The sequence below is a fragment of the Tinamus guttatus genome, unplaced genomic scaffold (genome assembly GCF_059628265.1).
Source record: "Tinamus guttatus ecotype Peru unplaced genomic scaffold, ASM5962826v1 Tinamus_guttatus_pri_ptg000432l, whole genome shotgun sequence".
Taxonomy (NCBI): Eukaryota; Metazoa; Chordata; class Aves; order Tinamiformes; family Tinamidae; genus Tinamus; species Tinamus guttatus.
In genome coordinates, this window is record NW_028288966.1 from 519,324 (window position 1) to 534,216 (window position 14,893).

Here is a 14,893-nt window from a genome sequence, read left to right on the forward strand (position 1 = left end):
TATGCTATTTCATAGAGTCAGAGATTTGTGTGTGTTTGTTTCATTGTTTTAATAGGAGAAAACTTAGGTTTGTCTCAATTGTTGCCGTGTTGATTTGGTGCTTCAGAAGTCATAACCTCAGCAAGGAGATTTGACATCCAAGAGTAGAACCCTTACATAGAGCTGGGAGAATGGGAACAAGGGTGGAAACTAGTTCTAAAAGGGCGAGGGTATGCCGCTGTCAGGAAAGATGGCAGAGTCAAGTGGTGCCCGCTTAAGTCTATTAAACCAGACCTTCAAAATAAAACTAATGAAAATTGTGAGTTTCTGTTCACAGGACCGGATCATCGGACGCCCCCGTGACAGGCGTCCCGCCCGAGCCTGTGAGTTCCACGCCGACCGAATCCAGAAAACAACAAAACAGCCTCTGCAAGAGGGGGCCGCGATGCCTTTGCGTGATCTTAATTTTGCAGCTTGTCACTATAGGACAGGTAGAGTCACACCAGCCCTTTAAATGGGGTACTTGAACAGATCGAACAATCTCGAGTAATTAGTACAAAAGTAACTACAGGGTCACCAATTTTCAGTGCCATGCTTTGCCAACCAGCACCCATTGAAACCTGTTCCAAATGCAGCTGGTACGAAAATTGATTCACTGGTTCGCTGTGGTTAACCACCCTAATATCCACCTTGATAGGGCCGATAGCAATGATCATGATGACACTGATCTTTGGACCCTGTATATTGAATAAGCTCATGCCGTTTGTCAAGAGTCGGCTAGAGAAGGTTAACATCATGTTAGTAGAACGCCGACAACGGCTTTAAGAATATATCGACTCAGTATTATCCCCAAGTTATCCCAAGGTACATCCTATTCCTATACCGCGGTATTACCTGTCATCCCCTACCTTCTACACTTTGTGCCTTATGTTTTTATGTCAAGTTTATGATACATAATTTTAAGATTGTTATAAACTATAAGAATAGAATAATATAATAATAAGAATAAGTAAGAGTAAGATAATAATAAGAATAAGTGGTCACAATAAGATAATAATAAAATAGTAATAAGAATAAGATAATAATGAGAATAAGTAATTAGAATAAGATAAGAATAAGTAAGAATAAGATAGTTGTATTTTAGCTAGTTTTGTTATGCATAGGGAGGGGGGAAATGTTGTAGATAGTTAGGGTCCGGCGGCCGGAAGATATCGTGTTGTACGGAAAGGTAGGGCCCCTAATAGCCAATAGTGTTAGTTTATGAGGTAAGCAGACGGATGTGACGTTGTAAACCTTCGCTATATAACACCTTGTTACCCATCAATAAACGCCATTTGCTGTCCACCACATTGGTGTTAGTGTGCTGATGGCTCGAGCGGCCTGGGGGTGGTCGCCGTGCCGTTCCTGAACCAGGTCGCCACGCCGCTTGAACGGCAACAATATGGACAGTTATGCCTTGATGATTGTCTATGCTTTTAGTTAGGTTATGCTATTTCATAGAGTCAGAGATTTGTGTGTGTTTGTTTCATTGTTTTAATAGGAGAAAACTTAGGTTTGTCTCAATTGTTGCCGTGTTGATTTGGTGCTTCAGAAGTCATAACCTCAGCAAGGAGATTTGACATCCAAGAATAGAACCCTTACATAATGGCACAAAAGTATAATAAGGTTTACTTAACAAGAAAAAGGACTAGAATTATTCTGCAAAACTCAAGTCTGAGCTATGTGTGTTGTCCATCAGTGGATCCTATTAACCCTAGCTTTGTGTTCCAATATTTCTGTGTAGCTCTTTCGACAGCAAATTTGTGTATCGACAACAAGGAGTTGGACCAATTGAACAGGACACCATTCTGGTGCTGAATCCGAGTAGTGCTCAACTGCTTCATTCCACGGGCAAAAATCTGTAAGTCATTTTGCTGTTATTAGTAGAACTAATTATATATATATATATATTTAGACACATACACATATATATGTTTATTTATTTATTTATTTTTGCTCTGGAGAGTCCCCAGACCTTTCTTGTTTGTAAGCTACATTCAATGGTTGTAGCCTCTGAGTTTACTCAGTCCAAAAAACATCCCCCCCCCCCAAAAAAAAACCCACAATATCTACCTCACTCATTTTGCATCCTCACCACTTTAGCTTTCTAGCAGTTCATATCATTTCATCTACTAGCCAGATTAACAGAAACAGATTAACAAAAAATAGGAGTGGCCAGTGTATATTGTCCTTAAAGATAATATTAGTCCCAGTGATGTACCTGAGACGGTGGGAATTCCAAAACTGAAACTCCTGTTGAGAAACTTCTATCTTATAACACTGTTTTCTTCATTAAATGCTATATGTTGTTAGTAAGTAAGTAGAGCATTTGGTGACCTGTAGATTAAAAAGTGAAATCTTGAAAACCCTGTTTTAAATTGTTCTTCCTGAAAAATGTTTTTAACTCAATCCCTCGATATTTGTGATTGCAGATTTCATTTACCACATGGCTTGAGTATAGACCAGAATGGTAACTACTGGGTCACTGATGTAGCGCTCCATCAGGTACATTTCTGAAGCCTCAATGCCAAGACCTTAAAGCATATGCCAAAGATAATTTCTGTATTTTCTTACAGATTTGATACCAGTTATTTAGCTAGGACCGTTTGCAGTCCATTAAGAAAACACCTGAAAAAATTGAACCTCAGGACCATAGTGGCATATAGTTGTGTGGAGTAATTTGTTACATGGACATGCAGAAATAAAAGTTGCTCTTTTAAAACAGTGTCTCCTCTGTAAAAGAACAGATTATTCTGCTAAAGCTCTGCTTCGCAATTCCTGTGTTCCCATACCTTGAATGTAAAGCTAAACCATGTATGGAAATCACAGGAAATTTTTATTTTGTGCAGAGTTGACACTACTGTAAAGCTGATAGTAGATTTCATAGTCAATATGCAAAGGTCATGTTTGGTAATACATTTATTTTATACAAAATAATAGATGTGTTTTTCCATAAGCAGTCATCCCTCTGGTGTGTCATCTTCCACAATTAAGACTTCTTATCTTTTCCCATTGACTTAAAACAAAGGTTTTCAAATTGGGAGCGGATGATAAAGAGCCATTATTGAGCTTAGGAATAGTGCTGCAACTGGGCAGTGGAAAAAATCACTTCTGTCAACCAACCGATGTGGCTGTGGATCCAGTCACCAGCAGCATCTACGTCTCTGATGGCTACTGCAACAGCCGAATCATTCAGTTCTGTGCCAGCAGGTTGTTCCTCAAGCAGTGGGGTGAAGGTACAGTTAGGGCTCATGGTGCTGAACTGCTATCACCGCTGTTGGGAACGCGTGTCATCACGAGCCACGAGCTTGTCAATATTATTACTCGTATTTGCATCTATTACAGTAATATCTTCAAAGGCACAAACGAGTTTTGGCCTTCCCGTTCTCTCGCTTCTGGTTATACAGCTAGCCAAAGTGGGTATTTATAAATTCCCTAATATTAGGGGATTTTCCAAAGCAGATAGTTGGCATGTTCTTGAGCACGTTTCAGACTTATGTGTCAAGCCTTCTGCTACTCCAAGTTTTTATAGAAGAATAACTAATGCATAAATTCAGATTTTGCAAAGACAGCAGGGTAGAGCAGCGCAGCTTACCTAAATGAACGAACCTGTTAAGGGGGAGGGGGAAAGCAAACCGAGTGAGTTTATTCTTTTCCTATGCATTAGGTGGAATATGGTGGTTTCTAGTCAGAGATGAAGGTTTCAGTGTGTACCTTCACACAGATCTATGTGTCTCGCATTACAGGCACTTCTTCAGATGGAGCCAGACCTGGGCAGTTCCGTATCCCTCACAGCTTAGCCCTGATCCCTGAATTCAGTCAGCTCTGCATTGCAGACAGGGAGAACGGTCGCATCCAGTGCTTCGGGTTAGAGAGTGGGCAGTTCATAAGGGAGATCAAGCACAAATCATTTGCAAGAGAATTGTTTGCCGTTTCCTATGTGCCAGGTAATGGTTTCTCATGTTTTTTGGATTTCAAGTGCTTGTTTAATGACAGTATATCACAATATACAGTGTTATTCCATTAAGAGTGCTATTGTGTATCTTAGGCACGATATTATTCTCTTTCAAAGGTGTGCTGATGCAATGGAAAAATGTAGAACTGTATTATTTTGGGAAGGAGGGGAAAAAAAAAAAAGCTTAGCATATAACGTCTGCTCCTGAGAAATGATTAATTAGATTCCCTAAATATGATGTCACAAGTAGATGAGACTTTGTTTCTCAGTGATTGCACAGTCAAATAATTAGTTAATGACAATGTTTTAAAATATTCATTTCAAGCTCCATTAAAGAGAGCAAAATAAAAGGCTTCCAAATAGTCAAAGAAATTACTGAGTTTCTGAAAAGAAAAAAAAATGAAAGCAAACAATTCTTAAAAGTTGTAGATTTTTTGTTTTGCTTATCCATGTACTCAGGAACCTTATTCTTCGTTATGGACTCTACCATCTTCCTGGGGATGGAAGCCAGAATCATTGCTCTCTACTTCCCAGGTACCCCTTTTAGTCTTTTTTGTAGATAGCAGCAGAGTGCCAAAGTAATTCCTGCTTTGGAATTTGGCTCTAATTTCACATTTGTGTTCCTAGAGGACTCAGGTGAATACCATCTAGTCCTAGTGAAATATTAACCTCTAACTTGTGTAATACCTTCAGTATTCAAACTGAGATGGCTCCTCTGACCTCTCTACTACTACAAAAAAAAATGTATATATCGAGTGGGGAAGTCTCCCCAACACCTTCAGCAATAAAGTCAACACAAAGATTGAGCTTCATCATGTTGTTTTGGCAAGCTTTCCATATCTTAAAAGCCAGTTACACCTCTGACTCTCCTGCAGTGCTTGGGTTTTCTGTTGAGTTACCTCTGATACGCTCACTGTCTTGCCTGGAGACAGCTGCTTTCATCTGTGCTGTTACACTTGCTCCCAGCTGTAGTGAGCAATGTATGGATTGCAAAAGTAAGTGTGGATGCTGTTGCAGGTGGTCTCCTCTTCACAGTTAATGGATTGCCTTATCCTGGAGAGACGAAACCAGTGCAAGGATTTGTGATGAACTTCTCTACTGGAGAAATAATTGATACTTTCAGTCCTGTTAGAAAGGTAGAGTATTGTATAGACTGCCTTGTGCATCCAATTGATGCTGCTAACATCTTCTCCACTTGTAAGAGACTTAGGGAAATGAGATGTTTCACAGTGTATAGAATAGTATGCAAAAGGAATTCTTTATGGTATGAACTTGATAAAGACCCTTGAACTATGGGCTTTATATTCTAGCTGTGCCACATGTTTGAAGCCTCAAGATGACCCTTCACCCAGATTTTTTTTTTTTTTTATGGCAAGCAATCCTTAAAAGCTAATTTAAGTGAAGAATGAAGGTCTGGAAATATTCTTATATTTAGATACTAGTAGGATGACAAAAAAGAAAGAGTATATTCCTGAGCAGAGATAACACTGAATAGTATGGCCACATCCCTTCTTGGCAGAATTTTAGTGCAGAAGTTCAGGCTAAACTTAATTGACACAGTATTTCATAAAAGTAAATACAAACTATATGTATAGTTTAAAAAATAATAATTTAAGGTCCCATAAATTGTGTTAGAGTGAAGAATAAATGCTAGGCATCCTGTTCTAGGCAGCATGCATACTGTGTTGTTTGCAATCCAGTTTTAAGCCAGTGATAGGAAAATTGGTTTGGGGAAGAATCTGTTAATTCCTACATCTAGACTAGATGATTCAGGAAAGGTATCCAGGCCAGAGATTCTATACACCTGCTTCTAAACAGGCGTCACTTTCATGGGTGGTTTCTTATTCCAGGTTCCTCGGGTTCTCCATTCTAGGAAAGTGGAACTCTCCTCACTCTTGAACCTTTTTACTCTGGGGAGCAGTAGTAGTTGGGAAGAGACATTTCTTCAGAATAAAGGCGGATATTTTTGAATTCTTCAATAAACTAGTTTTAAATTGCCTACCAAATCAGAGTTACTTTGGAATTTACTCAGCAAACAGCAGTTTATTGCTTCTCATAGAAGCTCCTCATGTAATTAGTTGTGGATACCAAGGTTCAGAGCAAGAAATGAATTTGAAGGATAAAGCCAAACAGAAGAGCCTAGTCTGCAAAAACCGAAGACTAGATGGCCAAATCTTCAACCCATGTCACAAACTTGTCTGTAGCGTTTGTGGTTATGACTAAGAGACTGTTAATAATATAATTTCTGATATTTCTCATGATCCGTTGTCTATAACATGCCTTAAAGAGTCTAATACATTGTTTCTAGTAAGTTACGGGATTTCATCCGTTAAAATCCTAGCTTGTGAAATAGGATCCTGTATTCACCTACACTATTTGGAACATTTATAAGCAATTATGTGTTTCCACTGAATATCAGCATGCTGCTTTGGGAAAAGGAACAGCTCAGACTTAGACTGAGTTGATAGGAAATTAGTGATATAGTATAGTAGCAACGTATCAATATTTAGAGCTGCTGTTCTGATGGCATGTTTGTATGCTGCCTCTTTTAGGGTTGCTTCCTTTGCTTAAAAGTTTTAAAAATGTCATTTTATAGTGGAGGTAGAGCCATATGATTACAAAAAATAACCCCCCATTGATAGGCTACATTTAGCTTGGAAGTCTGTTCACCGCTATAGCTGATATTTGTGTGTGAAGTATGCATCTCTGCTAGCAAGTTTAGCTTTCAAATGGATTATTTCAGAGGATAAAATTGATTGCAAGAATATAAATATAAATTGTTTAGCATGAATATATCTAGTAATCTCCATGTTGATGTTCCTAGAGAAAGCAAACATGCACAATAGGTAGGAAACTCCTCCCCTTTGCTCATATTAGGCCTTGGCACCAGGATCTCCTATGATTTCAAGTCTAAGGAGTCAAGTCAAGTTCAGCGTTAAACCAGCCTTTTTATTTTCTATCAGACTGTGAGTGTGTAGACTTTTAGGTAAACTGTGACTGTTTATCCTTACAGAGCTTGGAGATGCCACGCGATGTTGTTGCTTCAGAAGATAAAACAGTATTTGTTGGAGATGTTCATGCCAGAACAGTGTGGAAGTTCACATCCACAGAAAGTGTGTTCTTGTTCTCAAGTGTCCCAACTTCACACTTTATAGCCTCGGATAAGTGAACACTGTCAAAAACTTGGAGGCCTAATGATAATTTTAGTATACTGGGAGTTCTGCCATAAGTTGCATGTTGCAGTTCAGATTTTTTTAAAAGACCACTTTGCTGTGTATGCTGTTAAGAAGAGTCCTAGGTACATAAATTGATTTGTCACAGAAGGAGGAATCAAAAGACACTTGCCTCACAGTATCCCTTATCATGTTGCTAGTACACGCTTAAACAAAAGCATGGCTCTTCAGCTTCTTAGTGTGGATTTGATTTATTTCTTTTAATGTATTTTTGCTGTCAAGCCCCACTGCTTCCTTAGGCGTTGTCACATAGGAAATTCTTGGAGGCTGAAATAAAGCCACCAGTCACCATAAATAGATCTTCATCTTATTGGGATTATTTACCATTAGAAAAGGAATCCAGTGTAATTTGAAGTCCTATTCCCATTAATTGGAAATACTTCCCAGTTTAATCTAGTAACCTCCAAACCAAGCATCTTGACTTCAAGGAGAGGAACCTGATTAGTCAGACATCAACGTGGCAGGATTCAGAGAGGGATTAGACCTTTCATAGCAATAACAATATAATCTACTGTCAAGTTATACAGGATGGAAAAAATGTATGAGAGAGAAAGCCTCAGGCTTCAGAGTGTTAGTCAACCAGCTGAACAGTCTGCTGTTATAAATAAACTTCTGGCTAAGCTGATTATTCCATATTTATCTGTTTATAATTCATGGATTTTGCTTTGAGGCATCTGGCACCAGCTGCTGTTGATAAAAGGAAACTGGACCAGATAAGATGTAAATCTGCCTGGATGTGGCTCTTTCTGCAAATAGCAATGTGAACAAGAATACTCCAAGCTTTTATTCAAAGACATACGAGGACACAAAAAATACTGTATTCACTTACCACTTTCAGGTCAGACAGAGTCCTGTGTATTAATTTCTTCTGTAGCATATATTGCAGTATAAAACTGTAGTAGCTAAGCAGTCCTTATCAACTAGCTTATCGCTTCTGATTACAATTAAGCATATGATTTTTAAGGGGCTTTACACATAACCATAAAAGCTCTCTCTAGCATGAGAAATATTTATTTATTTGTAATGGGGTTGTGAGCTATTGAATGCTTTATATTGATTCTCCTCAGTGACATTCAGATGCTAATGTAAGTATTTCCTGTGGGGTTGTGCGATACATTGGAGGAAGCTAGCAGGGAAATGTCACTGAGCGTTGTTTTAAAATGTCAGTTGTCCTGAAGAGCAATTGTGTCTTACAGAAATGGAATATCGGTCAGTTAAAAAGGCTGGCATTGAGGTGCAGGAAGTGAAAGGTTAGTATGATACACAATGCACATGAAGGGACCCTCTGTTTTATCCTGTGACTGTGTATGACTGCGCTATGAGAATATGTAATATGATTTTACTCTGACTGCTCGTGCTAAGAACTGTTGGAGGGGAAAATGCTGCCTAGCTGTTCCGGATGGGCTCGGGATTCAGCAATAATCACGCCAGAACGAGGTGACTACATCGAGCATTTATTCAGCTGAAAGCACATAAAAGCAGCAAAGTATGGATAACTACTCACGAAGTGATACCTGCCGATCTGGACCTGAACATCCTCTCGAGCTGGCAGATCAGAGAGAGAGAGTTGCTGACCGGTTCCCACGGAGACAGCGTAGGCCTCAGAGTTAGGAGTTTCTCCTTCCCCCTCTGCTCTCTCCGCACTGTCCTCTCTATGCCCGGTGCATCCTGGCACGTAGGGTCAGTCCAACCAAGGAGGCAGCCCGGGGGCGGACAAACTCCGCCTCGAGTTGCACAACTCTTCCTCCCCCCCCCTGCCCCCCCCCGCCCAGGTGCACAGGCACGCATACTAGTCAGGGGTCCCAGCCCTCAATTCGAGGGTCCTGCCTTCCTCCTCTTCTTCCTCATTTCTGGGTGTTTGGTCTCTAAAGCTAGTTTGGAGGACGTCTGCGTTTAAGCTGGCTACAAGCCCAGCCAAGCGGACACCTTCAACAGGTTTCCGAGGGGGCTGCCTGTGTACCGGGCTGAGCAGCTGCCTTATCGCTCAGCCTAGGCAGGCAAACATCCTTTTTTCTCAAGGTCTGGCCTCTGCTTCCCATGGGAGATTGTTATGACTCTACAGATCACAGAAATTTTCATCTCCAATACACTAGCTTGTTCGGTTTGTCACCATCATTTTATACAGTGACTAGAGATAAAAAGAGCGTAGGAGGCAAGAGAAGGCATCTTTTCACAGTGTTACCTGATAGTAGATGCTTATTTTACAGCCAATCCAAACATTTCATTTTCATCGGTGACAAGCGCTTCCCAGACCCCAAACCGCAAGTTTGGCCAGTACATCGTTTCTATATCACCATCTGGTGTGTCCAGATTGGTATCTGTGTCAGCTCCCTTAGATGCAGAAATAACTCTGAAATGTGACCATGATAGTTACTCCTCAGGGCTGCTTCCCTCCTTCCCTCCTCGCAAGTTTACTCAAAACAGCAATTGGTTCATCTCTCTACATGGTCTTTCAGGCTTACCAGGTACATTGTTTAACAAAAAATAGCACTCTGTATATTCAGAATAGCATTCTGTATATTTCCTGAGATTTACTTTTTTTTTTTTTTTCAATTTATCTGCATGAAAAATGAAAAAAGAACAAAAAACGTGTTGGGACTTAATCAAAGGAGATAAGCGTGTATAGATGAGTTTGAAAGGGGTAAGATAATAAGTCAGGGAGATGAAAAGTAATTATTTTAAACCATTAATCTTCTGTCTCATAAGTCTCTTGGGTGGAAGAAGGAAATGTTCATTTCCCTTTCAGAGCAGTGGTACTTGACTATGGAGAGGCCTTCGTAAAATGTTAAATTGTTCTTAACTGTTTTCCTTTGATTGAATTCAGAGCTTCTGTGGGTTGAATTAGACCTTTGGACACAGAGAGATGTATGAAAAGATCCAAACTGACAAATGCAAGCACAGAGTAGAATAGGTTGACAGTATAAACAGTGAAATTCTCATTGCCCAAACTATTAGCCATCTATTTCATCTCTATTGGTGCATCAGTCTTCCCAAAGCACTCGGAAGAGAAGTGTTACAGCATCAATGGTATAATGAATCTGGGCATAGGTGAATGCATTTGAGCTTTCCTTAGGAAGCCACTGTGCTACCTGCCACTTCTGCTGTTATATAGAATAATGCAGTGGTACCACATGGGTATTTGCAAATCGTTTCTTATCCATCTCTGAAACTGCCTAGGGTACCGAAGTTAAAACAGGCAGGAATCGCTGGATGCAGTTTGTGAAAACTCTCGGGACTTCAAGAGCCAAAGGTCTTTCATGGGATGTAGCAGTTCTGAAAGTTTAGCCCTTTGTCACAAATTTATTTGAAAGAACAATAAATGCTTTCTATTTTGTAATACTGAAACATGCTGGATTTTTTTGTTTAATTTCTTATGGCAGTATTATTATCAAAAGGAGATATTTAATAGATAATAAATCATATGCCTATTTGCAAGAATGAGTTTTTTTTTTTAAAAGGATTTGCCCATATTTAAAATGATAGCTCCTCATTAGAGGAAAGGAGAGGGCATCCTTTCTAGAAAGTAACGTGATTCAGACTCTGTCTTTGGGGATATCATCAGGAAGAATTAAAATTGTCTCGTAAATGTTTGTGTTTTGTTTCCTTATTATTCGAGACTTCAGGTATCCTGGCATATTCTTTAAGGCCTTGCTTTATGTTGCTTGATACATATGATTGCTTATTGATTTATTTTTTAAAATTATTATTATTTTAATCAGAAACAATTATAGAAACCAAACTGAAAAACAACCCACAATCAACAGAGCCTCTCAAGAAGGAGGAAAAACAGCATTTGGTGCACCAGGCCGGCGCTAGGGTTTCTTTAGCTCTCATTACAACTCTGCTAATTATCCCTGTCGTCATCCTGCTGGCCATTCTCGCCTTCATTCGGTGGAGGAAGGCAACAATCTATGGAGGTAACCCCGAGTAACTCGAGAGAATAGTTATCTAGAGCATGATAAAAATCATCCCAGGTCAACACTTCTTCCCCTTGGGATCTTTAAACCATGAAGGACAAAGACCCTACTGTATGGGTATTACACTATGTAAGCAAAAGGCAAACTGTAAACGTGTCTGAGGTAATTACTGTTCACTACCATCTTGAGGATTTTGTTAGTCAAACATGTTTCTATTAGGTGCCTCCATCCATTGCTGTGACAGCTTTAGTTAAGAGTAACAATTCTAAGTATTTAAAGTTGTCCTTAATTCATATCATGCAATAGCCTTTTGGAGAAACTGATAGGCTGTAGTAGCACTTTGATCATTGCACTTGTTATTTTGTGTGACGTAAATCACTTTTTATCAAGTTATCCTCAAGAAGGGAAGAAAGTGGATATGGAATGCACTGATAACTTAGTTCTGCCAATATCATAGGCTGGGACATAATATAAAAGAGGAGGTAATTCAACATTGCAATATTATTAAGTAATTGAGCTTGATGCATTTTATTTGAATATTTTGGTGTGTAGCTTCCTGCTACATCATGTTCAAATAAATACATTTAGCATCAAAAGTGCTAATGCTCTAAACTATTGCAGAAGTGTAATTCATAGCTATGGCCCAAAATAACATCTTGTATTCCAGTTGAATCCACGTCTGAACCTGAAGGCCCCTGAAGGTTCAGTGCCAGAACCTCCTGTGTGAAGGAGCATAATATAGTTACACTGGGAAAAGTAAACTTGCACAGACCTACAGATACTGAGTAATATATTTAAAAAAAAACAAACAAACAAAAAAACAACTTGGTGGTGCAGTTTATTTTCTTAAAAGAATTACCAGGATGTGAGAGTTTTTTGGTTTGGTTTTGTTTAGGGGTCCTTTTTTTCATCGGTTCTCGTTCTCCCCATAAAATCTGCAGAGTAACAAATGTGAACTGTTGAAAAAGTGACATTCTCAAAATTACACATCTGTGAATCTTCTTAATGGCTGAGGCAGCATAAACCGAACATTCATAGTATGACTTCTGTTTTTTTTTTTTTTTTTTTTTTTTGTTAGGAATCATAATTACACCGTAGCAGGGAAACTGAAAAGTGTTAATTTTGTTTCTTAGAACTGCTGATCAATTTATTGAGTGTCTATGCTTTTTATCAGTAAACACAGTTAATGATTTAAACGTATATTATGATTTAAAACTTGTTTCTGAATTCTCCTTTATTTTTCAGCCGATGCGGAACACAAAATTGATTCAAGTTCAGGCAGAATTTTAGGCAGACTTCGAGGTAAGTGACACTCTAGGGCCTTTAACAACCCAGCAACTGGAGTTTGTTTCTGTATTTGCTTCTAGTTGAATGAGAGATTTGAGATCTGGGAATAAAACTTTTTCCCAGCGAGGAGAGAGGGGGAAAAACTCAGATGCTTTACGAGGAAGTGTCTTTGACACCACCTTTCATCCGTCAACATCTGCCCCCGAAGAGGATGTGGCCCTGCTAGCAGGAGACCAATAGCTGAGGCATTGAGTTATCTGAGTGTCTGGGGAATGAAACGATGAATTTGGGCCTTAGGGGCAAAATGAAGACAGGCAAACTGGTGGGAACACAGGCAGCCTGAGCAAAGGCTTTTAATCCAACCGTGGATGTTGAAAAAAAAATAAAAAAACCTTTGAAACTTTAACTTCAGTGGTTTTCAGGACACTTAGAATAATCTCCATTCTTGTGTTAATACATTTTTTTTGCACCTTGTACAATAAAGCGAAGCTTATGGCACATGTTTGCATTCCACAGGAAAAGGTGGCGGTGGCCTTAACCTTGGTAATTTCTTTGCAAGTCACAAAGGCTACAGCAGAAAAGGGTTTGACCATCTCAGCACTGAAGGAAGCGACCAGGAGAAAGATGAAGATGATGGCACAGACTCAGAGGAAGAGTATTCAGCACCTCCACCTCCAGCAGCACCATCGTCATCCTGAAACCAGCCTTTGAGTTCTCCATTATATGATTCAATCCAGAATGTCAGATTCCTTTTCCCTTAAGCACGTTTGAGATTTTGTGTATTTAATTGTAAACTGTACTAGTCTGTGTGGGGCCGTACACTGGTTCCTTGGGGTTCCTTTTTTTTTTTTTTTTGGTTGGTTGTAGTTTTTTTTTTTAAGTGGAGGAATGTCTGGAAGTTTCATATCAGTGCCGTTGTTTTTATGTGAACATCTTAATAAAGCAAAGTATCTTCTTTTAATTGCAGCACTGATTTAAAGCAATAGTATTTTCTTATCTCAATTTTGGGACCTCTTCTGTATTTGTAAATAACTCTCATTATCTGCTTTATCCAAATATTTTTCCCATAACTCTTCAGCTGCCAATTTCTTTTTTGTGCCTTTCCTCTTCAATCTCTTTAACCTGTTGCAGTACAGAGAAAATACAGTGCCACAAGATAATGAAGCTGCTAAATCTTCTTCTATTTTTCTTTTAAATCACTAACATTATATTGTAATGAAGGAAAGAAAAAAAGTATCTATTTTTTTTTCTTCTTCCTGACTTGATGTGTTTCCAGGATGTCTTATTTTTAGATGGTATCACTGTTAGAACGCTGTTTTCAGAAGCCGAATGTAATTCGTGTAATAAAGTGTTCGCAGAGCATTAGCTGTCTGTTGGGGCCTTAGTAATGGGATTCACCTAGAAGAGAAGAAGGTGTTCGTGGGGAACTGGACCGACGCCTAGCAACCAAGCACCTGGAGGAGAACCAATCAGCTGGGAGCCTGTAGCCAATGAGTGCTGCTCCTCAGCGCATGCCCACCTGCACCGGTATAAAGCCCTGCTACAGACAACAGCAGGGTGGAGTTGACTTCACTTTGTGTGGAGGTGTTGTTTGCTCTGGCTTGTGGGGAGGGCCCTGGCATTTGGTGCGAGAGTGACCCTTGACAGCTGTCAGAGTGTACTTTGCAATCTTTGCATACTTTAAGGGTTTTTTTTTTTTTGTATACGACTTTTACAAAAGTTACACAGACCACTTAATACAGTGAACATTTTAATGTCTTCTTCCAGCAGAGAAAAAGTGCTATTTTGTATGGAAGCTGGACAATATTTTCCTATGTCACATTTTTTTTCCTTTTAAGCAAGACTAATTTCCATACATGTACAAAATCAAGCTTAAACATTAAAAAAAAATGCTTCTATATAAAAACTGCAGGGTATTTACTTTAATAAAACATGGTCACAGCTAAGAGGAAACCTGTGTCTCAAATTACATACGCAAAGCAGTCAGGGTAGGTATCTAACAGTACGTGCTTTGTGGCGCTGGTTTTCCCATTTCTCCACGTTTCTTCCTTCCTTGTTCATCCAGGAACTTTTGTTTTGGTTGGGCGCTGCCTCCTGGAAGAGATGGGCAGAAGACCTACTGGATGGGACCAGGGCCGTGTGACTTGCTGCAGGGTGAAGCGTGGTGGGGCAGCGGGGGTGGCTGCAGCTGCTGCCATAGGGTTTTATGAAGTGACTTCCACTGGTGTTGAAGGGGCCGCTGCCAACGTGGAAAAGAGCTGGGAAAATAAGTTGGGGGGTTTCTTTGGGGAGTGGGGCAGTGATTTTTTGCAGGTGCTTTGGGGAGAAGAAGGCCAGGGACACTGGAGCAGAAGGGATAAGATTCTTCCCTGTGGGGTTTCTGAAGGCCAGTGGTCATGCTGTGAGCAAGCCAGATAAGGGCAGAAGGGCGCCAGACCTAGATGAAAGGGCAGAGGGGCGCCAGGCCTAGCTGAAAGGGTGGA

At 39.7% G+C, this 14,893-nt stretch overlaps 1 protein-coding gene across 1 annotated transcript; it reads left to right on the forward strand.

Annotated features, from left to right (window-relative positions):
* The first annotated feature begins 211 nt into the window (after positions 1-211).
* LOC104567363 (peptidyl-glycine alpha-amidating monooxygenase-like) lies at positions 212-13,244 on the forward strand. Its single transcript, XM_010214175.2, has 11 exons — positions 212-219; positions 1,763-1,879; positions 2,451-2,523; positions 3,047-3,254; positions 3,765-3,965; positions 4,991-5,109; positions 6,987-7,086; positions 8,403-8,456; positions 10,926-11,123; positions 12,369-12,425; positions 12,927-13,244. The coding sequence occupies exons 1-11, from the start codon at positions 212-214 to the stop codon at positions 13,106-13,108; spliced, it is 1,317 nt and encodes a 438-aa protein (XP_010212477.2). The 3' UTR covers positions 13,109-13,244.
* Positions 13,245-14,893: the final 1,649 nt, after the last annotated feature.